Source organism: Anomalospiza imberbis, chromosome 4 (assembly GCF_031753505.1).
Source record: "Anomalospiza imberbis isolate Cuckoo-Finch-1a 21T00152 chromosome 4, ASM3175350v1, whole genome shotgun sequence".
Lineage (NCBI taxonomy): Eukaryota > Metazoa > Chordata > Aves > Passeriformes > Viduidae > Anomalospiza > Anomalospiza imberbis.
This window is the reverse complement of record NC_089684.1, coordinates 54,424,446-54,452,257: the sequence shown is the minus strand read 5'-3', so window position 1 is coordinate 54,452,257 and position 27,812 is coordinate 54,424,446. Positions and strand designations below refer to the sequence as shown.

The 27,812-nt window shown below is 39.7% G+C and overlaps 1 protein-coding gene across 5 annotated transcripts; it reads left to right on the top strand.

Annotated features, from left to right (window-relative positions):
• Nucleotides 1–591: 591 nt before the first annotated feature.
• On the top strand, nt 592–21,848 carry S100P (S100 calcium binding protein P). 5 transcript variants are annotated; one of them, XR_010998552.1, is made up of 5 exons: nt 810–962; nt 2,952–3,274; nt 4,611–4,724; nt 5,104–5,237; nt 8,084–8,238. XR_010998552.1 is itself a non-coding variant. In XM_068188632.1 (4 exons), the coding sequence occupies exons 1-4, from the start codon at nt 905–907 to the stop codon at nt 21,712–21,714; spliced, it is 450 nt and encodes a 149-aa protein (XP_068044733.1). In that variant the 5' UTR covers nt 726–904; the 3' UTR covers nt 21,715–21,848. The 5 variants fall into 5 exon arrangements, 2 of the variants coding, with proteins under 2 accessions (XP_068044733.1, XP_068044734.1); XM_068188632.1 differs by lacking the exons at nt 2,952–3,274; nt 8,084–8,238 and adding an exon at nt 21,565–21,848 and having other exon boundaries at nt 726–956; XR_010998554.1 differs by lacking the exons at nt 2,952–3,274; nt 4,611–4,724; nt 5,104–5,237; nt 8,084–8,238 and adding an exon at nt 2,577–2,945 and having other exon boundaries at nt 592–956.
• The last annotated feature ends 5,964 nt before the right edge of the window (nt 21,849–27,812 follow it).

Sequence of the window (27,812 nt, the reverse complement as noted above, 5' to 3'; positions counted from 1 at the left end):
TTGTTGATAAGGAGAGCCATAAATTCCTCTCCTCTGGAAGATTTAGGGGTTTCTGTAATTGTTATCTCTGTGTGAAGAATTTCTTGATTATCTTCTCCTTCTCTTGAGCAAAAAGAGTACCACACACACATATTTTCTATTTTAACTACTAAAGCTTAGTTTCAATTACAAAACTACATTTACTATATTATTAAAATGTTAATACAGCACTTCTAATCAATATAACATAATACATATAGTATTCAATTTAATATTTGCGAAAAGCCAATCATAAAATATGCATTTTTCACATTTCTCTAACTACCATATCTAACTACTCACAACTCGTGACCCTCTTCTCAGAGTCCAGACACAGGTGGATCCGACTGGCCACCAGACTCAAACAATCCTCACCAGAATCCAATCAAGGAATCACCCCAGGTAAACAATTCTCCAAGCACATTCCACATAGGAAAAACAAGGAGCAGAAATAGAAATTGTTTTCTCTTTCTTTCTCTCTGTGTACTTCTATGAAAAATCCTGAGAGAGAGAGAAATGTGCTTGCCACAAAAGTGCTTTTAAATGAAGGATTTTAGAAAGACAATGGCAAATGCTGTCATGAAACTACATATGGAAAACCAGTTCTTCTTTATGTCATACCAAAAGAGAGACTAATCTAGGTTGAACAGCAACCAGTTACAACACACTTTAAATGTTAAAGAAGAAATTATTTAATTTCAAGTAGGATGGCTGAGTTTTGAAACAGCAGTTTCACAGAGTGTAGGGAAATATTGGGTTCCATTTAGGTTGTATCATCATCACCACATGAGGGGAAAAGAAGTTAAGCAACAAATTTGACATGCTTTCATTTCATATTTTGCTGATCTGCAACCAAGGCTGATGCAAATGCTAATAATTCTGCGTGATGATCATAATTTCAATGAAACTACTTTTAACAATGTGTTTTGGCTGCTTAGGTAAATGTTGGGTTTTTTTTTTTTTTATTTTTTTTTTTGTAGTTGTTTTGTTTTTAGTTAGTTGCCTGTAATTCTTGAGCTGGATTTAAAAAAACTTATGGTATATCCACCTCAAATACACATGTGAGACAAGGAGAATATTAACTGTTTTTTCATAATGCTGAAAGCAAGATTAAAAAGCATGAGAAATCAAAAGGTTTTTTTCACAAAGAAATTGTTTCAGGGAAAGCATAGAAGAATAAATTGAACTCTTCAACACCCAAAGTGATGTTAGGTTAATGTATGCACCACCTTTTTAGGACTTCTGACTTTAATATTTATTGTGAAACATGCTAGTTGTAGAATTTTAAAATGTTAAGGAAGATTTATTCTCGATCACATAGGTACTGAAGTACAAAGCAGTAAAGGATTCATGATTCTTATTCAATACAAATCGCAGTGGATAATGCTGAAAGTATTCCATATGAATTTAAAAATTAGCAAAATAATTATTTTCAGTGATCTTTTTCAGAAAAACAGTAAAGATAGAATTATAGCACACTCAATAGCACAACTGTGTCTTAAACAACTAATCAAATGAACAGAAAACCTGAAATTGGTGATTATTTCTTTAACTTGAGCAACTGAGAAGCTGTTCTAGCTATTCTGTTAGGTTGTAATTTATACACTACATCAATTATTTCCCTTAATTTTTCTGCTGCTTATATTATCCCTATACTGTCCATATTGTTTTCTACAAGTTTTTAAGTGTTGCAGTGTAAAGATGCAGGTGCCTGACTCCTTTACTTGTGATGAATGTGTGGCTTTTTCTATTGAAAAAACCAGAAAAATTATTTGCATATTTTGATAAAACTGATCAGATGCCATTTTAGGGTGAGATATGAAAGAAAAAAGTCTAATTAGTTATGTCTTGCTGTGAAATGAGCCTGAATGATAAACAGGATAAAATTAAAAAGAAAATCATGCAGTTTACTCTTATTATTAGTTCTTCACTTTAATGTTGTAAAGGATAGGAAAAAGGAATTACAATTCTTCATATAGCATAAGAAAATAATTGTCTCAGCAGTCATGGGAATAGATTTTATAGGATTAGCACTTTTGCAATGAACATCAATGCCATTAGAATGTAAAAAGAGTTCTCTGATACCCACATAGTGGTTTCACTTTAGAAGAAAATATTTTGTACATGTATTGCACAATGTCTCATGTATCACTCACTTTGTATGCTGGCAGTGAGAGAAAAATGTTTTGAAAGCAGGAAGAAACAAAAAGTTTGATTTCTACTGATACTGTCCAAGTCAGCCTTTCCTTAAAAGCCAGACAAGAGACCCGATGAGAGAACAGGGTAACAGAACATTTAACCTCTTATTAAATGAAGGAGGTGAATTTGATGTTGTAAACTGCTTGTCAGCAAGTACTTAATGGAAGAAGTTGAAACCAAATGAAAAAACTCACCTCTAAAATGCTGTACACTTGTCATTCATTAGAAGAAGTGCTGGACAAGAACTCCTACATGGGGACAAAAGTTGCAGTGTCTTTTTCTTTAACCTTGATGAGTTTTTCACTATTGACTAATGAATCATTCTGAATTATTCCTTTTGTTCCTTCTTTATCTGGCAGAGAGTGTTTCATATGCTTCAGACTCGATCTCTTTCTATAAAGCTTTTTCTTGAAAATAAAAATATGTTTATCAGCAAGCATGCAGAAAATATTCATTTATTGCACACAAACAATGATGGAGGACTTTAACCAACAAGCATCAGATTAAAAATTTACTTTAGCCAGAAAACAATTGCCATCATTCAAGGGAGAAGTGAGTAGTAAGCTTGAAAATTAATGTCATAATGATTTTACAGTATTAGTTGTTATTTTAAGTGCTTATTTTAATATTTAAACACTTCTTTAATGTTAAATTATTTATTTTAAATGCAGATTTAATGACATTTCTTTGTTGCTTTACCTTTAAAATCTATGTGTATTTCTCCATGGCTACAGGTCCCAATAATTTAAGAGTCATCCAAACACCAACAAATATAAATCTATCAGTTGGAGACTACACTGAAATCGCTTGTATTTGGTAAAAAGCTATTGAGAGGTGTAGAGCAAGCTGTTTTTTTGTTAATAAAGTGAACATCACCACAAGTATATCGTCAAAACTTCTTATTCATCCGACATCACCCATGAAAACAAGGATGTGCTAGTCATCAAATCTGCCAGCGTAAATGACACTGGATTTTACTACTGTGAGATAATTATTGAAATACCTTTCTTTAAGAAACTGCCTGGAAATGGGACAACAGTGATTGTTGAAGAGAAAGGTAGGCTGGCAGGAACATGTGTGTGCCATATCACTTGTCATCAGAAAGATTCTTCAGTTTGAACTATGTTATGCATTTCCTGCCCCTCCCACCTTCTTTCCTCAATGCTTGGATCTCTGGGTGAAAGAGACAAACACAAAGAGGGCCTGAACAACTTTTGATGACAATTGACTTAAACTCTCTGCCTTAATATCGCCTCTGTAGTGTTTGTTTTCCTCCATAAGGATTTGCTAGTAGGAATTATTACCTAAGGTTTACAAAAATGCTGTGTGTTTCACACAAGACCCAACCACAGCTGCTCCTCAGGGGAGGAGGATAGGTGTGAGACACTGAGTGACTCTGCTGTGTGGTTACAGGGGGCTGCAGTGATCACATGGTTACTCTGCTCAGTAATCTGTAAGCTTTTCTAACCGTTTTATTTTTTTATTACAAGTTCTTAATGAAAAGTAAGAAATGAATCAATACGGACGATAGAGCAGAATGGGCCCTATATGGATTTGTGTCTGTAAAGTTGTTGTAGCTAATTGTTTTATATGTGCTGTGTCTCCCTGTTTTACCAAAGTCATATGCTAACTTCTACAGGAGAGCAATTTAAGATCCCAATTCTGAGTTAAACATTGAAAAGCATGAATACAATTAATATTCTCACACGATTACAATTTTCAGCAATAGGAGTGAGATCTGTTTAACCTTAAATTATTAATATAATGTGAGACACCCAGAAGACAATTTACTTCATTTTTGTTATACAACTAACTCAGGACATTATGCACCAGTTCTGGAAGATGCTGATCTTTCAAATGCAGAGAAGGACTAGGGGACTAGCTATGACTGGACCTTTAGCATCATCAAACATCACTCACTTGCTGACTGGTCAAGTCACAGAAAGCCTTTCCAATCATGCAGTGCACTCCAGTTTTGTACAGTATTTTATACTGTGGGTCAGCTGGTTTAGAGGAAAGCACAAAAATTATCAAAGATTTAGAAAATATCAATGCCAGAGAATCAATGAAATAGTGTTCAAAATGTGGGAAATGAATGTAGATTATTTTAACCCTTTAACAGTGTTTTAATGTCTTAAAATGAGTTAAGGAATCTGATCTCTTACTTGGTCAAATACAAGCAGAAAAGACTTGTGTTAAATACTGGGGGAGGGGGAATGTCAATCTGCAGGAGCTGTAGGAGGTACTGACATTACTGTTCATCAGGAGGCATCCCTTAGGACAGGAAAGTGACCTTGCACCTGATTCACTCTTGAAATAATTTTTAATTTTACTTGCCTTTTCTATTTTATCTTTTACCAGTACGTCACTTTATTTAACATTTATAATTGCAGAAGCTCACTCAATGGAAAGGAGATGTTTGGAAGCATGGGCCATGGTTCCTTTCTTAGTGGCAGTGGGAAGCTTGTATCTTTGCTACAAAAAGAAAAAGCTCTCCACCCTATCTGGTGAGTTACAATATTTCCATTAGCACATATAAATTATGGGTTTGGTTTGAGATGGCTGGAGAGGTTCACTTAAGAGGTATTTCAGTGTGTGATTTTGCTCACCTGGTCCTGGTCTGCTGAGGCATCTCGAGCTGACAGGAGGAATCCGAGGCACAGCTTGTTCAGGTGAGTGTTCTTGCAGTGTCCTTCCCTTTAAGGAGAGTCATCACTTAAACTGAAGATATTGACCTGGCTAGGGTATTCAAGGATATTGGTTCTGATAATTTCTTGCTAGTTTCTGCACTCTCCATTTTGGTGCTTACCAAACTCTGGTAGAGTACAGGTGTGACTCTGGGCATGGACAACAAGCAAGCACTGACTGGAGCTTGGGTTTTATAAGGCGCTGCACAGATTCCTGTGCTGACAGGAAGGCAAGAGCAGGAGCAGAGGCTTGAGGTGGAAGAGATTCGCAGGAGAAATGAATCCACCAGGGAAGCAGCTGAGGAAAACTCATCATCTAATTCTGCTGAATGGGTAAGAGGTTAATAAAAAGACTCTTGCTATGAGAGGGTTTTCAAAATGAGGCACTGGGGAGTGGACGGAACAGAAAACACACAACAACCTGCTGTTCTAGGACAGCATCTTTCTACACATGAAAAAGGTTTAAAGCAAAAAAAAAAACCAAACAAACAAAAAAAAAAAAAAAAAAAAAAAAACCCACACTCAGAAATAAGAAGAGGATTATTTATGTAGTAGGAAAATATTGAAATCTCTTATGGTTAATAACACTCTAAGATTGTCTGGAGAAGAGGGCAGCAAAAGTGGAGAATATCAATATAGAGACTGAGTGAAAGAAAGAAACATAGGAGAAGTAAAAAGTGTCCAAAATGTCCTTTTATGTGTAATTGTGTACCAAGCTCAAGGGGCTTGGACCAGCTTCAGCTCATAGGGTCTTTAGAGCAGGTAGCAGATTTCTGGCAAGCTCCTTTTCCCATGCAATTATTCATCTTTTAATTACATTGAAACATAAATTAGGCAAGGGAAAGAAGCCCTAATTTAACCCTTGTATAGACAAGCACAGTTTTCATTGCAATCAGCTAGACAGGCTTGGGAAAGTCACACAGAAGAGATGAAAAATGTTCAAGCCCGTGGTCACAACTGCAGTTACTGGGCTTACAGATTCCCAGATTCTCCTGTAAGAGAACCTGGCTGCAGCCATGATTTGGTCACATTGGTACTGTGGCCATGGCAAGAGAAAATATCAGCATGCAGGTAGTGAAACAGTAATATCTATCTTTTATTGAGCAATAGTCATTGCTCTAAGAAAAAGAAAATACCTGGGAAAATTCATTCTCTGTAAGTAGGTTGCCACTGAAGCTAAGAGGCTTGCTTTAACTGGAGATAGCATAGTAGAAAATAATGAGAATACAAGTCATAATGTGGTCTGGTCATAGTAATAAATTATTCTAATTACTAGCTATGAAGGGATTACTCTTCTGCTTGTTAATATTTAATGAAGATGTAGGAAAACGAGGTTGAGAATGAGAAAACAAGCATCCTAGGGGGTGCTGAGTGAAAAGTTCATTAGTAGCCAGTTACTGCTCAGGATTTGTGGATAAGACTACTCCAGAGGATGTGTGAATGCAATTATGATCTTTTGCAGCTGCTTTATAATTTAGCACCTACCAGCCACGGTGATGTGTCATGACATAGGTTCAGTATTTTCCTTCCTGTAACAGACCTTTTTGCTATCTTAGTGAAAGTAGAAAGAGTGGTTTCATAGTGTCATCTTTTTAAATGTTCAAGCATAATTGGATGTTATAAATCACTCAAGAGATCTGGTAGGTGAGTAAAGCCAGTACATACAATGTGTATGGACACCACATTTCAAACAAATTAAGCCAGTAGTGATAAGAAAATATTATGGTATCTCTGGAATTGCACTTACTGCCTTTCAATTGTATTGCAGAATGTAATCACCTTAATTTAATTTTTTTTGACTGTGACAAAGTCTCAACTTTCTTGGGAAAAACTAGTCTCACACTGGTTTTTAACATAACTTACACTTTTCTTTTTAAGTTTGGAAATTTGGTGAATATTCTGTGTCGGCTTGGGCATCATTTCTACAACAGTGAACATGAAGGTTCTATCTGCCTCTGCAAGACTATTTACAGTCTCATGCTTTTCTTACAGTTCTTGGTGTTTAAAAGGCAATCTTGTAACACAGAAATTGAATCAAGCCATGGATTTTATTCTCACCTGTATTATATGTCACAGCAACACTGAGCAATTAGATCAGGTGACAACACATAGGTGCAAGTACCCAAGGTAACTTAACCTGGGCGTGAATATCCTCATGGCAAAGCTGGCTCCTGTAGCTGTGCTTTCAGTATGTAGCACTTATCTCTGTCTCTGGAGAATTATCCCATGTTTCCTCAGCTGAGATGCTCAGGGAGTGTTTTCCAGACAGCTCTGCCAGCTGCAGGGGAATTTGGCTTTTGAGGGAATTCCCAGTGCAGCTGATGACTTTTTCATCAATTACTGCAGGTTCCAGCCAAAATCTAAGCACTTTTGTAGCATTAATACAAACTTCCAGCTCATGGTAGCATGCATAATGCTCACTCTTGACTGCAAATTTTGCACAGAGTTGTGATGCAGCTTACTTGGCCATCCCTACCATGCCTCCTGTTTGACATTTGTCTGGCAGGTACCTCTCTGTGCTGAACATGGTTCATCAGAGCACAGACAGCAAGCCCCCACAGCAGCGTGTAAGTGTGAAGACAGAAAGCTGCTTCATTACTTCCACCCATTTATTCATTTATGCCATCTCAGCTTGAAATTTTGATTTTATATGTCTGTGGGAATAGGTCTTTGTTTACATTTCAGACAGATCTTTAGTTCTCATATTTTGCTAAAGGACTTATCTATGTATGTTTAGGAATAGAATGACTTTTGCACTGTCCAGAAGAGCATCTGAATACCACAGCAGTGTGCTAGTTTACTGCATCAAAAGTGTATCCATCCAGAGGGAAGAGTATGATGAAGTTTTTTGGAAATATCAGAGTTAAAATATTAAGGGCGTAAAAATGATTTCCATTTCAGATTTCATAGAATCTGAGCTACACTGGAACTTGACATCTTTAGTATTCTAAAAAAGTATTTTGTGCCTGCTGCCTAATTAACTAAGAGAGTTGAATCTGAACATAGGAAGGCTTTGCCTTTCAACATTACTACCAAGACATTCTTTTCCTCTGTAATTTTAACTTCATGACTTGTGTTTCTTTGTGTTTCCTGGGGCTGTGCTGTGTCGTGGGTAAAAGTTCATTTTGCATCTACTTTATGGGTATAAATCTTGACTGGCATTTTCTTTGCTTTTTAAGGCTGTGTCTATACTTTATGAATCACTTAAAATTTTTTGCAATGAATCAAGAGGAAAAGATGACAAATCCACTGCAACTATTGTATCTAATGGAGAAGATGAGCAAATCCCACAAACTAGGGCAGCTGAGAAGTCTAGAATGAGAAAAGGATCTGCCATCTAGATCTGCCAAGGTAGATCTGCCCCCTACCTTGACATTCAGAACTAAACAAAATATGGCTAAATAACTATGAAACTGAAAAATATGATCATTTGCTGCTGCAAGATGGATTATGTGTTTCCTGTCAAAAGCTTGTCAGTGGGACAATATACAAGAAAAACAGTTGGCTCTAAGCAGTTTTGGACTGTTTTGTCACTAACAAAACATTCTAAGGAGTCTCTGAAGGATATGTAATTTAGAAGACTGTCTTCAGCTCTTCCTCTGGTGTCCAGAAAAACTGTGTTTACCATACTTTGAAAAAAACTTCTGAACTGAGCAACATTCTCCAACACAAGCATTTCTTCAGGAAGCCCATATATGAATAGGAGATGGTAGAGAAAACAATGCATGGAGTCTGAGCTCTGAAATTGTCATCAGTTCTGACCACATTATAGAAAGAGAGGCATGCCAGAGAGGATTATATTCCTGTGAAAAAGGGGCTATTAGTGTTAATTCATTCACGAACTAAAGTCACAAAATTCTTCCAGAGAAAGAGGTCTCCTACACACAGTGGAATACTAGATTTAAATTAAGATATATATCTATATCTATAATATATATATAAAATGTATAATTATTGTCTAACTTGTTGAGGAAGGCTGCTTGGAGGAGATAGGGGTGATAATGCTTGTTCCACTTTTGCCAGCTTTAAAACTTTTTTAAAAAATCACTGAAGAAAAACCAAAGTTGAAAAAATGAAGGAGAACCTGGCTTCCAAGGTCAGAACACAGTGGAAAAGTTTTGACAACAAAGCTAAAGGCAGTTGTCCAAGGGCTGCTGAATGCCAAGAGTGGATATCTGAAATGTGAATATGTTTATGTACCAGGATTATGTCATTTTCTGCTAATGTTTTTTTTCAGAGCTTAGCTGGAGGTTAGAACATCTTGCCATCAGTGCAGGTAGAAACAACTTCACTCGAGATTTTTGTCCAGCTTGTACCTGGGCAGTGCAATAGACACAAACCAGCTTTCCCAGAGCCCTTAAAAACTGCTTGTGTAGTCGAAAGGCATGACTGGCTTCCTACTAAATACTGTTAATGAAATCTTTGTGACCATACAGCACAGCTCATGGTGAGGCTCAGTTTGTGCTGTACTGACTGCAGTTCACAAAGCTACCACTCAAATTACGGTAACTCAGCTGTGTCTCACACTGTGCTGTGGATCCTCTTTCCTGGGTTGTTCTGTAACCTGCCCTGAATTCCCTACTGCAGTAAATGTGCTGCTGTCTGAACTAGATTGTAATCAGTGCTCTGTGATTATGTCTTGTATGAGAGAGACTGTTATAATACATCTCATGCTATTTATGTGTAAATTGAATAAAGCAAAAGAATATTCTTTTTTTCTTCCTAAAGTTCAAATATATTAAAATCCTGTTGGGATTTTTCCTGAAACTCACTATTTCAGATCCATTTGCTTTACTGCATGGTGAAACTCTGTCATGTGCCATATTCCTTTAAGGATCAGAGATGGGGCTGCTGTGGATTCCCCCAAACCCTGTAACTTTGTTTGCCACACAAGAAAGTGATAATCTGCAAAATGCTGACCTTCAGCCCAAGTCCCTGTTCAAGGAAGCTCTCAGTTATGCACCAGAGCTGTAAGTGGGTTCAGTAAATTTTGAGTTTTCTATATACTGCTGCTACTTCTCTGTTTTATCACAATGAGTTCAGGAAAATGTTAAAGAAAAACACAGCTTAATAGTCTCCAAACCCCATTTTCTTTACATTTTGATTAAATGTGGCTCCTAACAGCAAAGAATGCTGCCTTCTTAACAGCTGCTCACATTTTGTATGTTAACATGGTCGTTTCCAACATCTGTAGAAGCCTACACCCAATTTATCATGACCTATTTTTATCTGTGGCCGACAGTGGTGGCTATGAGCCAGCAGAGCATTTTAGAGCTCCAGCTTTTGGCACCTCTGCCTCAAATATATTAACTTCTCTGCTTCTTGGGAAGCCACTTGGGAAGCAATAAATCCTTCTGTGTTCTACTTTTTCTTGGCTGTTTTGTTAGCTTTAAAACAAAAGAGCGCTCTGTAATTAACCACAGGTCACGCTCTAGCATGCAGTATGACCTCAGTTTTAACTGTCTGTTTAGCTGATGAGTATATAATGAAGGCATCTGTCTAATAATAGAAGAGAGTCCTGGGCCTTTGCTTTTAGCCATTTTATTGCTTATTCCCTTTTGAACAAGCTGCTGAAAAATGATGCTTCCATTCCATTTAATTTGATGTCCAAAGTCCTGTGTTGGGCACAGGCTGAAACACGCTGATTTAGGGGCAAGTCTGGCACAATGAATTCAAAAGCCTTGTGTGTGTTCTATGCTTTTAATGTCTCACCAATGTACTTGGCTTTGTCATAGTCCTACAAATGAGGCTCCCTCTCTGCTTCTGTCACGCTCCTGACCCTGCTTTGGAGAGCTAGTTACAGTCAACTTGAGCCTGAGCTCTCTTCCCAGTCCATCGCAAAACCATGCAAGGAGTCGCATCTTATTTACCCTTCCTAGCACTTAGGTAGCTACTCTTAGTGATGGAGTACGACCTAGCCTGACCTGCACATTTTCTTCCAAGCCCTGGAATGGGGTTCCTTCTTCTCATTGGATCCATGGAAGAGGACTATGGAGCAGGCATTCCTGGCCCCATGACACCAAGGACCCTCAGTGGCAGGCAGGGTGATGAGGTGTCCCAATGAATGTATTTGCAGAACAGCCCTGTTTGTGTGTGGTGTTGTGACTGGTGTTCCTGTGCCCGATAACGGGGCTGTCAGAACAGCAGCGATGCCGTGGATTAACCCTGGCAGCTGAACTCTGCACAGCCACTCCTCGCTCCTGCATCCCCTACGACCAGGGCAGCTGAAAAGGGCTTTTTATATCATTGTTCCTGCTAAGTGCTCTTCTGTCAGTTCTGTGTAAACAGGAAACTGCAAATACAACTGACAAACAGATACGCGGATCAAGAGAATGTGAAGCAGTTTCTCTGACAAAGAGAAAGGCAGGTGATCATCTGGCCGTGTTTCTTGTTTTCTGCATAATGTGAAATGCTGAGATGGAGGAAGGATTTTTATGAACATTCAAATAAAACAGTTTTGGCTAAGTTGCTGTGATCTGGTGCTGCGTGCCAGTGAATTTTGTTGGCTGAGATAATGTGACAAAAATTAGTTCCTTGTCTTTTTTTCCAGAGCAGAGTCTGTTGGCAGGGCCTGGCAATATCTTATACAGCCAAAGCTGCCCTTACTAACCTTGTTTCAGGAAGTATTCAACTCCACAGAGGTGGAGGAGTAAAAAAAGGGTAATGCAGATAGGCAACAAGAGCAGGGTCTGTGTTAGGTATTATTAATGGACTTAAGACAGGCAGAGATCAGAGGTATAACTGAACAACTTAAGGGTTTGAAATCATAACAAGGAACTGGGCCTGTCATGTACATTTACTCTGAAATGTTGTCTATTCTTTTATCTGTTGATGTTCTTGTCTTGCCCTAAATTTGAATGCTCAGCTCCAGAAGCCAGGAATGCCGTATCTGTAAGTTGCCAGGCCTAACACAAATGCAGTCCATGGTTAGGGTTTCTGGTACTGCTGTGAAAATAAATCATGAAAGCAACTAATAGGTGTTGCGCCCTCCTTTACTTTTTAGCTTTTAAATCTGGAGAGAGGAAAAAAGTCATAAACTTCTCTAACAAAGACAGCACAAAATGGTCGGGTAGTAGGGTGAAAGACACTCCAAAATACCAAATTTTTTCTTTTCTCAGATAAAAACCTCTGCTTTTTCAGTTTAGCAACTGTACAATATTAAAAGTTGTCATTTCGAGTTTCTTTTTAAATATAGACTAAGCTTAATCTAAACTTCAGATCTAATCTCAAAGAGGGGCCGCTATCAAGCAAGAAAGAAAATGGAAAGAGTAGTTGCCATTTAATTCAAACCGATTGCCCCTGGGTAGGAAGAGTCGCAGCTGCTTTCTCACCTCACCTTCAGATGAGCAGGGTGGCTGCAGAGCTGTGTGAGCGCTGTGTCTGGGTGCTGAGCACGGGCACATCACACAGATGCAGGCTGCTCCCAAGACACCATAGCCAGTGTCCTGGCACAGCCATGGCTACTCTAGTTAAGACACATACCAGGCAGGACATCTAGATAGGTATAAGCACATTCAAAGGATAAATCCTGGCCAAAATAATGCAGCTCCTGTATTGGTATTTGTGACCACATTTCTTCAACACAGTCAAGCATCCTCTCTTCTAGGTGAGACTCTATTCATGGTTGGATTCCCCTCTCTAAAGCAAGGATTCTCCCACTTCTGTGCAGATAATTTTTTTATTTTCCTATTTGTTGAAAGCCTTCTTTTTTTCTGATAAGTGAAATCTGATATTAAATGATCTGTTACAAAAGCAGGCTCTAATTCCATTTCTCACCCCAGCTTCCAGTATTTCTGAGCCCAGTGTTTTCCTGCCAATAGCAGTGACAGAACTGCTAAAAAAGTCCCACTCCTTATCAGTTGCACTACACTCTGTGATTGCTATCAGGAAACTGAAAGCAGCCAGCTCTGTAAAATGTGTGTGCCTGGGGAACTTCCACTCCAGCAATTTGCCTTGTAAATCTTCCTGGTGGCATCTGTGGGTATCGCCTCACTTTACACACAGTTCTGAGATAATAGGTCAGTCCTACCCCATATCCTCAGAGCACACATAAATTAATTTTTCAAAATGAAAAAAAAAAAGTTTTTTAAAAAGGGGAATGCATAGGTGTTTGATATGTTTCCTGCATTGACACTCAACACTAAACAACTTTCTCTTAGGTATTCCTCTCAGATTTTTTTTTTTTGTACAATGAAGGAAAAATTGTATTGCTTAATTCATAATTAAGCATGACAGCTAACAGAGCCAAAATATTCCTCCCTGCAAACAGAAGTCTTGAGAGCTTTCTTGGAATTGGCTTATTCATTTTTGCATGTTGTACCTCTCTGTAACAACTAGGAACTTCCTTTAAAAGGTTTACTCAGTTGCTTTAATTTTTACAAAGCAACCATCCTCCCTCATAGCTCTTTTTGAGCCTTTCTGATTTTTCTTCCCTTTTTCTTTTCCTTTTTCTTTTCCTCTTTGTTCTTCTTTTTCTTTCTCTTTTCTTCTTTTTCCCCCATTTTTCTGACCATGCCATAGACCAGCTTTTTACTATGCTCACCGCAGCTCAGCAGGATTGGCTGACAGCTGAGTGGGATTTTACATAAGTGTTAAAGTGGAGCAAATGGCACTTGAGCTGCTGGTGAGAGACTGGCTGAGGAATCATGGATTTAGAAACTACAGCACTTGTGTGGACAACATTCGGCTACCTTAGGGTGTGACCTCTTTTTCTGTCATTACAACTAAAAATAAAAAGTATTCTTGGAAGACTTAATATCAAGAACCTTAAAACTGAAGTATAAAAGAACCTTGCAAAGAATGGCATCCAGGAAATTATTCAAACAAGGAGTGAAAACTAGACAGAAGTATTTACCCTGCAAATATTAATTTATTGGCTGTAAATATATTCATTGATTTTACAGTCTAATGTGACTATGTCTCGTGCACTAATAAATGTGTGTGATTAGAGTCAATATGCAGTGCTGCAAATGTGTTTCCCATGGCACAGCTTTGCCAGATGACAGTGTTATTACTCCAGCTCTCAACCCAGGAAATCACACAGCCAGTTAACTGACCTCAATCTTATCCATTTCACCTGCCTTTAAACTTCACTGAAATGACATGTGAGCTTATTAATTGCATTTTTTAATGCAATGAGAAGTAAATGATAATAAAACAATGAAAACTGATCTGTCTATAATTAACAGAACCTATCCAGTGTGTCACTGAACAGCACAGTGTGCTTGTACAAATTCCTCTTCTGCCTGTGCCCCACCAGTGACTCTGTTATTCTGACCTTTTTTTACTTTTTCTGCTTAGCAATGCAGTAGTGGCATCATCTGCTCACTAGACATAAATAAATTCACTGTGTATTGCAGAAATGAAATGATCTTTAAAGACTGTTAACCAGACTTACAGAAAATTTTGAGAAGCAATGCAAAGTAAATGAAGTGTGTTTATGCTTGAAGTTCAATGGACTGTCCAGGACACCGGAAAATTCAGGGAGTTTGAAAATTTTAGCTCAATGTGGAATTTGAAATGTTTGTTTATTGTTCAAATGTTACTCTTTAGCTAAGAGGAAAATAAATTGCTTATCATATTGCTGCTAAGAAACCAGAAAAATAACAAGTTCATAATTTCAAGTTATTTTCTTCCTCCTGTGCTTCTTCCACCCAGATACGTAACACAGTTGTGGAAATTGTCAAGAAGTCCTTCTCATGTACCTTCCTGCACCTTTAGGAATAAGATAAGGTGTAAGGGATGAAAAGCTCTAGTAGAAGTTTACCATTTAAACTATCTCATTTCAACTGTTCATCTGGCTGTGACACAATTGGGCCTTTGCAGTAGAACTGAAAAAATTATTTCTTCAGACTTTTCCAAAACAGACACTGCTGCAAAAAGAATGGAATAAAATTTATTATCTAAGAGAATATCAGCACAGTCACACAAATCTCATGTAAGCCTGAATATCTAACCAAATGCCATAAAATTGGGGTACACCTGAATGGTTTTTGAAAATTATGCATGTGACAGTCCACGTTTGTATCACATATATAATTTAAAGTTTTGGTCCAAGTCAGGAACATTAAGACGTAATTCTGTATAAACACTCAATAAATGCTCATCCAAACTGTTGCCTATACCATTCTTCAAAGAAAGAAACCTGAAAGAAACAAATAATGAGTATTATTTATAATTATAATACAAAATTTAAACAAGCCCACAGAAATAGCTTCTCTCACTGGGGAGCTGGACAGATGGGTTGGCATCGAAATACTGCCAGGTCTCCTATGTGGGTCTTCTATTTGTATTCTGTTTTGGTTTTGCAAACAACTGTAATAGTCTGTGCTGTGTGCACAAAGCTGCTATTTTTAATGACAAACAAATCATAAGAAAATATTTAAACAGTACAGAAAGTGTGAATTGAAAACTCTGAGCAGTACTGATGTGTGTGCACATGCATGAATATAGATAAAATAGACATCAAAAATAAACAAACACAACCAGGCAGCACTACCATGGTGACCTTTCCGTTAGTAGAAATTCAAGCTCTGTGGTTTATTCTGCATTTTAGCACGTTTGCAGCCACACTATCAAAAACTGTGAGTCACCTATGTTTGCAGAGGAAAATGTGTGAGAACACCTTTTCTGCCACGTTACATGGGAGAGTTGTGGACATATTGACACATCCTGTTGACTGAAGTTGATCTCCCTCTCTGCCCTTTTGGGAACACTTTCTTCCTTCTGTATAGCTAACAATGATGTTCATGATTCAAAGTCATAAAAATGCATAAAATACACATTTTAATTTTAAATTCTTTTTCCTTTAGATGCAGGAATTTCTTTTTCTTTACTGGTCATGTTTAATATTCATTTTGCAGACACATGTCAGAAAAGGAAAAAGAAAAGTTCCTGGCACTTGACACACCAGAGAGTGCCACTGTGTGGGTGTGTGCAGAGACCAGATCATGTTCATAGCTGACAAGCGCCAGTTGTTTGCTCTATTCTTGCTTCTTCTGAAGAAGAAACCCCATAGGTTTCAACATGCATTTTGTAAAATGTGAAAAATGTAAATGTAAAAAATTCAAACTTCACTTAAAACCATTATCCCTGTAATGCAAATCAGTTTCAACTATGTCATAAGGTTGAAGTCAGGAGCAAATAATTCTCATGAACTCTTTCAATAAAGCATACAACCTGAGGTGCTGCTGTGATTTTTGGGAAATGCAAAATCACTTGTTGGAAAATGTAAGATGGAAAATCATAGGGGCTTTGTTTCAGAACAGTTCTAGATTTCTACCTACATGGGATGTGTAGTCTTGCTCTGAGATATTGTTGATGTTAGAGGACAGATTTTGCCTGGGGAACAGGTGGCTATAAGCATTTGAGAGAAAGGAATTTAATTTTTTAATTTTTGTTTAAATAAAAACCACTTTTTGCTAATTCATCTCTAGTATATTGTGAGTGGAAAGTTATCTGCAAGCATCTTCAAGGATGTCCAAAGACATCCAAACTCAGGTTTAATTCTGGGACTCCACAATCAGGGTCTTCTGCCGAGAACACTGCACCCTGGGGTGCATCAGCAATATCCATGCACAGTGCCCTAGTTTTGATGAGTTTCCTGAAATAATTTGCTCAGAGTGTGTCCATTCTGCATACTCTAGATGTCACTTACCTTAAATGAGCTCCTCCAGGTCTGGTTTAAGCACCTGGAGTTGGCAGAGACCAAGTATACCCTGTGCTTGGCCAGAAATCAGAACTTGTTCAAAACTCAGCATGGCTGTAGCTTCCACCAGCTGTGCTCCCACTGTCCAGGTGCCACCCAGCTCCCAGCACAGACCCTCATACAGCTCTGCTCTGGGTAGGTGTGAGCCCAGCCAGTTTGGTGTCTAATGATGGAGGACCTCGGTATCCAAGCAAAACACAAGGTTCATCAAAGGCCATAGAGGAGCACAGGACTGGAGACTGACCTTTTGTTTTCAGTACAAGTCATTTTATTGCAAAATTTGTACTGCATACAGTAAATAGCAAGTAATTTTACTGCAGATGAAGATGGATTTTGATACTGGCTGTTTGCTCATGTATCAGATTTGCTGCTTCAGATATCTCTAGCTGAGCAAGTTCTTTGTGGAGCAACTCTGCAAGGCTCCCTTTGCTGGCCCTGGACAGATACAGGGCTCCTTTTGCTGGCTGTGTAGAGATGCTGGTTCAGAAGACCTGTTTGAGATATCTGCTATGGACTGAGCACAAGCCCAGGAGGACTGTATTAGCTGTCTGCATGGCAGATTTCTGCTTTTCGTCCAGAGAATCCCACCCCAAGTGTGTGCTAGTGATTTATGTAGTTTCTAACAAGATCCTCGGTGTGGCAGAGAGGGCAGTCCAAGCCTGCAGCCCCTCACAGTCCCTAACTGTGGTGGTGAGTGAGAGGTGAGATGCTCATCTTCCTCCTGAAGGAGGCTGATACTGCACCAAAACTGGGCCGCCAACACTCTGCTCCCTTAGTGATATCTGAAAGAACAAATCTTGAACAAACAGCCGGTAACAAAATCTGATTTTTGATTGTTAGTCACGCTGTGTACCTTGAAGGAGAGGCTGGTTCTACTGGTGAGCAACTGGTTGTACCAGTCATGCCAGGGCAATACAAAACATCTTTAGTTTTGAAAAGGTGTTGGCATGGAGGTGTGTACTCCAGATACAGGTGTTTGCTAAAGGATAACTGCCCCTGGGTGTGCAGCCACTGATTGGAGGGGACAGATGCATAAAGAACCCCAGAAGCAGAGCAGGCTCCATCCTCCAAGAGAGCCCTGAGGCTGCGCCTGCTCAGGAGAAAGCCAGGCTCCAGAAGCAACATGTCTCAGCTGGAAACTGCAATGGGAATGACCATTGCTGTCTTTGACCAGTATGCAAGGACTGATGGCAACAGGCAAACCCTCAGCAAAACAGAGCTAAAGACTCTGCTGGAAAAGGAGCTCCCAAATTTCCTTGCGGTAAGAGAACAGCGCGGTACCGTTTCTGTGTAGCAGGTGCAAGAGCAGCCTGCAGAAACAGTTTTTAGTACATTTTTGGGGAAATTATATCCAAAAATAGGCAATGGCTTGTAGGAAAATATGAAATTTAAAAAAGATTTTGCACAAACTGTAAAACTGGTTTTAATATGCAGGACCATTCCCTATTTGCTAAATTCATCACTTGAGTTATCAGGACAATGGCTTTGAAATAGATTTCGTTTCAATTTCAGAGTTCACTTACTTCTGTTTATCCCTGGATTTATCATCTCACTTCATGTCACAACTTCTGTGAAGGTAGTTGTGCTGTCAGCAATTGAGGATCTTGATTGCAGATGTGGAATCTCTCTAAATATTTATACATTTACCTTTTTTAGGTATTTATATTGCATACTCAGTATGCTCATCAAAATGATGCATAAACCAGAACAACAGATGAACTCAAAGCAAACTGTTTGGCATTTGTCTTTAACAGCAAAAGAAAGACATGTTTTGTATTGTACAACATAGATTTGTATGTAATAATAAAATGCATTTCAGTAGGTATTCAAAGTGCTTAGTATGTTCTAGTAAAAGCTTTAGCTGCCAGGGAGACAATTTCAATATTTTTTTAAAAATTTGTCTCCCTTCACTAAAAATACAGAAAATACTTTTAAATATATTGTTCTTTCCACATTGGAGTAATGTTTCCCTATTTGCACTGTTTTGAAATTCTCTATAACTGAGTCCAGTCCTTCAGTCCTGTGATACTTATGCTTGTTTTTACTTTTGGCCTTAGAATTGGTTATAGCTGGCACAGATCACCACTTCCTGGAAAGGTCTGAGTCAGTCAGGCATAAATATCACAGGACTGAAGGACTGGATGCAGTTATAAAGAATTTCCAAAAAAGAATTTCTATTTTTGTATCTCACAACTAGTTCATATAGTTCACTAAAGAATTTGAAATATTCACTTATAAAATTAAAACACTGTAATTTACAAATTTAAAATTAATTAAACCTTCCATACACATTCATCTGTCAAATCTAAGGAAATGGTTCAATTATTAGTGATTTTAAAATACCTGCATTTAAAGTGAAACATTAAATTGCAGGATGACAAATTTTTTTTAATTAGAAAATGATAAAAAATGCCTTCAGATTTAAATTTAGGTAGTAATAGTTTTAAATAGTTGGAAATTTTTCAAAAGTTTATATAATTTCTTTCTAGTATTAGATGAGATTTATTTTAACCTTCTACGAAAGCCGGACGATTGTTTCCTAGCTTTAACAGGTCTGTACTGCCATCCCCTGTTTAATATCAAAATTGCAGCTTCGAAGATCCATGTAGATTATCAGCGCCAAAAAGCCCTCCTGTAAGCTTCTTTTCTTTTTTTACTCTATTTTGGCAAAATTAAAAAAAAAAAAAAAAAATAAACAAAACCCACCAAAAAAAAAAAAAAAACCAACAAAAAGACAGAAACAAACAAACACTTTTAAATTTGATTATGCAATTCTTAACATCAGCCTTGAAATGTAGTGGTTCACAGAGTCACAGAAGCACAGAATATTCTGAGTTAGAAGGGACTCAGGAAGATCACTGAGTCAAACCTCTGGCCCTACACAGGACATCCCCAAGAGTCACACCGTGTGCCCAAGGGCATTGTCCAAACACCTCCTGAGCTCCGTCGGGCTGGTGCTGTGATCCCTTCCCTGGGGAGCTGGGCCAGTGCCCAGCCACCCTCTGGGTGAAGAACCTTTCCCCAGTATCCAACCTAAACCTCTCCTGACACAACTTCAGGCCATTCCCTGGGATCCTCTCCCTGGGAGAGATCAGTGTCTGCCCCTCCTCTTCCCCTCATGAGGAAGTTACAGACTGCAGTGAGGTCTCCCCTAGGTCTCCTTTTCCACTTGAACAGATGAAGTGACCTCAGTGACCTCAGCCACTCCTCACACGGTCCCGAAGGCCCTTCACCATCTCCACTGCCCTCCTTTGGACACTTTCTAATGTTTCCTATATTGTGGTGCCCAAACTGCCCTCAGCGCTTGAGGTGAGGCTGCCCCAGCCCAGAGCACAGTGGGACAAACCCTTTCCTGGCCCAGCTGGCCATGCTGTGCCTGATGCCCCTCAGGACAGGACTGGCCCTCCTGGCTGCCCAAGCACTGCTGACTCTTGTTCAACTTGCCACTGACCAGGACCCCCAGGCCCCATTCCATGGGGCTGCACTCCAGCATCTCATTCCCCATTATGTCCGTACATCCAGGATTGCCCCATCCCAGGTACAGAATTCAGAACTTTTCCTTGTTCCCTTCATATGGTTGGTGATTGCCCAGCCCTCTCATTTGTTGCGGTGTCTCCACAGGGCCTCTACCTTCAACAGAGTCAGCAGCTCCTCTATGTCGCCCTGATTTCTTAGGATTTTCTAAAGCCTTCTGAGTTTACATTCTTGTAGAGAACTTTCTCACGCAACTTTCTGTAAACAACCTATTGTTTTGCATTCTTTCATAGAGGTGGAGAAATTTGACAGACTGGTAGTTTGTCCAGTGTTGTTGGAGAGGTGGCACGTTCACCTTCCAATCCACTGGCACCTTTTGAGAACTATAAATGATTGGAGTCAGAAGAAATAAATTAGTCTCTTCATCGTGACCAAAGCTGTGGTGCGTTGTTTTTCCTTGTGTCCTCTGGTGACACCACTCAGTTTTGTATCATCTGCAAACTTGCTCTGAATCCCTTCCAGTCCTATGCCCAAGTCATTTATGAAGATGTTGAAGAGCACAGGGACAAGGATGGAGCCCTGTGGAGCCCCACTAGTGACAGGTCCCCGGTCTGATGTCCCCCTGTCATGCCCCACCCATGAGCCAGTTGCTCAGCCATGCCATGATGTGTTTATCCAGCTGTGTGCTGGACATTTTGTCCAGAAGGATCCTGTGACAGTATTGAAAACTTTACTGAAATCCAAAAAGAAGACATCAACTGGCTTCCCTTGATCAACTAGGTGGGTTACTTTATCATAAAAGGGAGTCAGGTTTGATAAGGAGGACTTCCCTCTCATGGAGCCACACTGGCTGTGGCTGATGGTGTTCAGTCATTCCATCAAACTAGTGGCAACTTAGAAGAATAATGACAATTTAGAAAAAGATTTACTGTGTTAACTCAAGCTCAGAATCCCACAGCCTTCAGGAGGCATCTTCCCAGCCACCAGCTCCTGTGAGCAGCTTCTGCTGGGCCATAAGGCCAGTGGCAGCACTCAAAGCACTTTTGAGGCTGTTTGCATATTTTCTGGGGTGGAAGTATTCAATGAAGCTTAAATTTTACATTTGACCCAGGAAAGCATCCTTTTGCAAAACTGCAAACTGCCTGTGCTCCGAGTCTTTCCAGGGGAATGGATGGGGAACTCACAGCAGTTAATTCATCTGGGGATTGTCCTCAGGGCTTTGTGCTACACAGCTTTAATAATGATAAATGCTGTTTTAAATGTAGCAAACGTGCCTGTCTGTGACAGTGCATGACTGCAGCTCTCAGGTGTAATAAACACAGAATCACATGCTTTTGGTACTCACTGCTGCTGTGCAGACAGTGGGAACACACAGCACCTTACCAAGTGCCCAGAGCCCAGCCAAGGACCTTGTTTGGTGAAGTTGCTGCACTGGGGTTGTGCATCCTCTCACCTCAACCTGCTCTTTTTCTTTTGTAGTCCGGGAAGGACAAGAATGCTATTGATAAAGTCTTCAAGAACCTGGATGAAAATGGAGATTCCCAAGTGGATTTCAAAGAATTTGTCATCTTTGTGGCAGCTCTGACTTGCTGCTGTCACAAATATTTTGAGCAGAATGCAGCCAAATAGCTGTCAAACTACTCACAAAAGCTGTCTTTGCCTGTGCTCCATATGCTAGTGATATGGATCCCTTCACTCCTTCCATGTACTGCCGTGAAGTTTGCAAGCACGCTGGACTGTAAAAATAAACCCTACTGAGCTTATTCCCCATCCTGAATGCTAATTTCTTCTCATTTGTGGAACAGCCTGGGTTTAATAACTCCCACTTACTCACACTGAGTAGTTTCTCCCTTTCTTTGGTTTTAAAATTCTTTCCTTAGTCAAAAGGTTCAATATTCATACCAGTGCAGAAGCTGCACAAGGATAAGGGCTGCTGGAGCCATGAATCAGTTGGAGGCTGTTTTTATACACCAGCATCTCTGGGATGCATCCCAAACCCACACGTGTGCCACCACAGCTGTACAGGACAGGCCTCACTGGCACTACCTTTGAGCCTATTTGGTATCCTCAGCCGTGTGGTTTTTGCAGGGCTGCCTTGTAGGTTCTTCCTTGGTTAAAACAACAAAACAATCCCAAACACCTTTTCTGGTTTTTTTCAGCATGGAGGATTCTGTGCAGTTTTGTGTGCTAGTGAGCCATCTCACCCAGATCACATAGATTTATTTTCTATGACACCATGAATTTTGTACCAATATATTGATATTGCTCTAAAATAAATTTAAATACCCTCCCAAATAGTGTGCCATAGTATTTTTGCCTGAAGCAAAAATGGCAGCAATTGTTGCTTCCTTACCTGAAAAATGTCTGTATAGGGAAGTGGAAGAAATTGCTTTCAGAGGAGCAGGCAACAGACATCAGCTGAACTCTGCAACTGAAGCAAGACTGTAAACAGAATCAAATCTATATTTTGAAGCACTTTGCCGGTGCATGTCCCAACACAAACTGCAAAAACATTAAATTCAGTTCCTTTTTCTAAAGAACAGTACTGTTCAATGGTATGCTATGCCAGCAGCCAAGGGAAATACCCTGTCCTACCGCGTGTGCAAATGTGTTGTGTAGGTAGAGGTGTCACAAGTCCCTCTGGAGCCCCTGAAAGATCGTGCAGCACAGCAAAAGAAGGAACAGGAGCTCAGTTTCACTGTGTTTCCTGAATCTGAAATTACATCACAGGTTTGACCCATTCATAACCCTATACAAACATGCCTTGTTTAGGTGTATTCATCTTTTGGGGAGCTCGATGGGAAATTTTGGTCTTATTAGTTTGTTTCAGCCTGTTTTAACCATTACAGGTTTTGTTTCATCTAACTTGCCCTGGTGCTGGATGGCTGGAGATGAATTGCAACACATCCATTACACTTGCAGAAGTACCATTACTTGTGTTACTGACAACAGTAATATTTTTCTGCATTGCCTGAGCAAGAAAACCACTCATCACCGAAATGTGCAAAATTCTTCCCAATCCAGAGATCCCAAATTAGCCTTTTCTTCAGGGACTGCTCCATATTATTGCCATTTTTGAGATATCTTTACAGCTCTAATCCAGGATGGCTCTGCCCTGTGACTCTGTGCCACTTGCAAGGGCTGATTCCACTATCACATCCCTCACCATTTTGTCAAGCTAAAAATGAGCACAATACTCTGCTTGTTGCAAAGCAAGCTAATTCTAAATACAGAGTCAAACATTTCCTATATTGGACATTTATCTAGCGAGTGGTATAAACCATTCTCAGACAACCAAATCTTGGTGATACGTATCACAAATTGATGGGTATATCCTATTTTTTTTTGAAATGTATTTGTACTTTTACAAGTTTAGCATTAACACCTGATGTTCTGCATTGCTTCAGAATATCCAGTGTCACTGATTTTTTTGGTTTTTACCACTATGTGGCACTAAATGCAGCCTTTTTATTGCTCATTGAACCCAAAAGTGCATGTGTCAATATAGAATTAAAAGAATCTGCATTAAGATTAGGAAAAAAAAATCAGTAGTGTTCATAACATGTCAATAAAATTGCAATTGTATGTCTGGACAAATTCCATATGTCCTATCAAAGGCATTTACTGATTGCAGTGGAAGCAGCAGGAGCTGATGGCCAGGCAGAGGCTCCATCTCCTGACCTTTTGGAAGGATTTAGCTGCACCATCCCAATCTCACCCTTGTGCAAGTGTTTCCTCTTACTTGTAAATTGCAAACCTCCTGTGCAATTTATTGCAGCATTGTTCTCCGTTGCATTGAAATTGCATTGTTCTCCACAGCATTGAAATTGCTTTTAGAACATAGCTTTCAAAGTGAATGTTGGTGAAAAGCTCTACCTGTCTTGTGAGCTAAGGAATTCACCTTGTTACTCCATTTTATCAATCAGATCTTTAAAACCACATTATTGACCAGTGAGAGCAGTGACATATCCCACATTTCACTCTTGTTTCCTAAACTTCCTGCCCCCAGTCCAATGCCCACACCATTTCACTCACCCATTAATGCCATTTTGTCCATTTTCCTGAAAATCTGTAGGTTTTTTCAGTGCTGGAGGACTGCTCACAGCAGTCCTGGTCCCAGCAGCCCAAAGCTGCTTGGTAACTGCTCCACTTCCCCAAAGGGTTCTGACTGACCGTGATGAGCTCAAGTACTTTTATCTCCTTGAGGGACTACCAGGGCTGCCCCTCACTGTTCTCATTGTTCCTACAGCCCCAACCCTCAAAACTCTTCCATTTGTCTTGACCTCTTGGTCCCACATGAGGGGACACCTGGAGAGCTCAAAGCCCGTGCCCAGAAGCACACGGATGCTGTGTGCTGCTTTGTTAACCCAAGGGAGCGGTGCCTGTTCCAAGCTGCATGAAGGGGGGAAGAAAAGGGGTTCGGGGCTTTTTTCTTTTTCCCTACAGATTTTTCAAAAGCTGTAACTCTGTGATGAATATTCATTTCAATGTAGTACTGAAAACTCAACTTGATGACACCTCAGAGAGAAAATGATCCAGGAATAAAAGAAATTAACATATAGCTCCCACCTTACCATAGAACAAAAGTGACTTTTCAGAATATATTATTTAACCTAAAAGCATCTGAACAGAGTCGCTTCAGTATCTTTCAATCCATTAATTTTCTTTCCCAGTATTATTGATTTTCACTATGAACCTACAGTTTACCCAGAATATACTGTGTATTTCATTCCCTCAGTAAACTTTTGTAACTCAAAGTTCAAGCTATGGAGATGGTAGACCTGGTTTTAAACCTATCATTTAATTTCAACTTTTAGGCCTCAACATCTCATGTACGACGAGATAATTTAAGTAACTGTATAGGCAGCTGTAGGGGAAAGGAAAAGAACATAAAAGGCATCCTGGGATATATAAACTAACAGCTGTGGCTCATGCAGATTTGACCTAGCTATCTGAAAGGAAAAAAATAGATAGGAAAATATATTACCAGCAAATGACAATATGGGAAATCATCACTTGCGATGATTTCCAAATTAAGCAAGTCTTAAAGGCAGAGGTGAGAAAGTCAGCTAAGCAGCAAATCAGCCAATAGATATTTTTGTAATACAGAAAAAAATATAAATTTATATTCAACATCAGATCTATTCAATTCAATTGATGATCCATATCAGATCATCAATTCTATGGATTAAAATACTCCAGTATCTGTAGTCGCTGTTTTGAAATCTAGTGGGCTACTGTCAACACTCTTCAATTTTTAAAGTGACATCTTGAAATCTGATATTTGAGTGTGAATACAGGAGAAAACAGGCATAATGTCACCTAACCCTTAAGTCACTCGTGGCCACTTATGCTGCAGTTTTGACTAGGTATATTCCTCATTATTTTACCTTAAAGTTCAAGGAAAAAAACTGAAAAAAAATCATCCAGTTAAGTACACTGTTTATCTCCCCAGTAATCCCAGTCTGGGACTGAAAACAGGAAGATTTCTTTCCCCAAATCCTCTGAGCATCCTACACTAGCAAAGAGCACTTTCAACACTTGACCTGGAGTGTCAAGATTAAGCTTTTCACAAAATACATTTTAGCTGCTGGTTTCCTCACAGAAGGTGGGCAGGGGAGGAGGAGGAGATATTACCTGTCTTTTATGTAACAGCCTCACTGTGAAACGCTCCTGTAAGAGCTGGGAAATTGTGTTCAAACCTTTCCTTGAGTGAAACCCACCCACGCCAGCTGCGTGCACCAAACAGCGGGAAGCCCAGGGCACCTGACAGTGACTCCCTCCACTGTGGCAGATGCTCGTGGGGCTGAGGAGGCCTGGAAAAGGCTGCATGAGAAGCAGCACATCTCTCTGGCCAGTCCTGCAGGTGTCTGTGTCCCAGAGACACGGTAAGAGCACATTCTGTATTTTAGTCTTTTAATACAGACTCTTTAATACAAAACACAGACCTGGCATAGTTGAAAAGATGTTTCTTGCCAGGTGAGTTCCCAAACCACTGAACAGTAGAAGTATGGTCACTGCTCTGGTCCTCTCTCTTGGACAACGTTCTCTGCAACAGGCTGAAAAGGTGACAGCAGAGGATGAGAGGGAGCATCTCCTCCATCATTTTCTCCTCCTCCTTCTCCTCCTCCTCCTCCCTCTTGCCTTCATATTCTTCCCTGAGGGAGCATCTCCTCCTCCTGCCCTGTGAAATAGCAGGTAATGCTCAGCCCACCACCAGCAGAGGAAAAGTCCTGCTGGTACATCTCCCCTGCCTTAACCACTCAGCAGCTCTCAGAGAAGCTTTTAAATAAAAATTAAAAGCTGACTCCTGCTCAGGTACCTGGAGGGGAGGATTGAGGTCTCTATTTTGCTAAAAAAGGTTCATGACTGCAGCCCAGGAGAGCTTGTCTGGCCTCCTCTGGGCCATGCCCTATTGCCTGTGTCATAAAACTCCCCAGCAGAGCTCATGCTTTTGGGTCCCTTGCTGAGGTACTTCTCCCGCATGCTGGGAGCAGAGCCTTGGGGCTTAACACAGGTTTCTGCAGTCTGCTCAGATCCACCCACCTAGAAATTAGTCATTCCAGCAGCTAATTGACTATACTTTTGTACAGCTTTTACAGGCCATTTTCTTCCCCAGAAAAATTCCTTTCCTTTTCCTTCCTAGTCAATAATTTTTTCTTAATCCTGTGCCAGCCTCTAAACCTATGGGTCACAGCTGCATTCTGGAAGCTGTTCATTGTCTGAAAGGAGAGAAAAATCCATTTTTTAAAGAATACAGCTCTGCTACTCTCCAGCAGGTGATCAATAGATGCATACACTATATTACACTGCAGGACTAGGCACCAGAATATTTTATAAATGAGTTTGAGTTTGTCTTTTAAACTTTTCCATTGTATCCAAATAAATGTACTTATTTTCTTTTCCTCGTGATTTTATAACTTTCTATTTAGATGCAATTGCCAATAGTATTTTCTTTTGTTTCATGACAAGAAGAAGAAGGTCTCTGTAGTATTAGGTAACTATTGACTGTTGCCTTCAGAAAGAAGAAAAGGTTCCTGGAAAGAAATGGATAAGAAAGCTGAGCAGAGATCTGCTCTGAGAGCCAGAAACTTCATTTCCAGGGGTAAAGTACGTGAACACAGAGACTGAAGCAACCTGCAGGTCCCTGCTACAGTTTTAGCCATGCTACCTAAAATGGTTTAAACCTGATGAAGGCTTGAAGACCCAGGATTGTGGGTTTGTTTTGCAAGCATTTTAATGTCCAAGTATTTATTTCCCTTAGCCTGTAAAATCCTTGTTGTAGTGATTCTAACTCCTTCCTTTCTCCTCATTGCCAAACCCTGCTCTGTAATTTAAGTCTGTGATGCTTTGACCAAGTGGTTTCAGATGGAGATGTTCTGGAAGCCACCAATACATCACAAAAGTCAATTTAGTGTTTCTGAATTAACTTCCCCACCTGTGCTGACCTCAGTCTCCCCATACTCTCTGTGAGATTTCCTATCTGTCAGTGCCAAATTAATGTGTTTAAAATACTGAACAGTAAAATCTACAGACCAGGCAAAAGGTCAAAGACCCAGTGCCCTCTCTTGTTCTTTCTGCAGGTACTAAGAGGGCTGTCTGAAGTGAGTTTTTAATTTTCCATGAGAAAACCAACTTCTTCCTTCCTATCACTGACTTCCCAAAAGAAATGGATGAGAGAAAGAGAAAACCCAGAGTTGCAGTTGTAGGGGAACTGGAAAGGATCA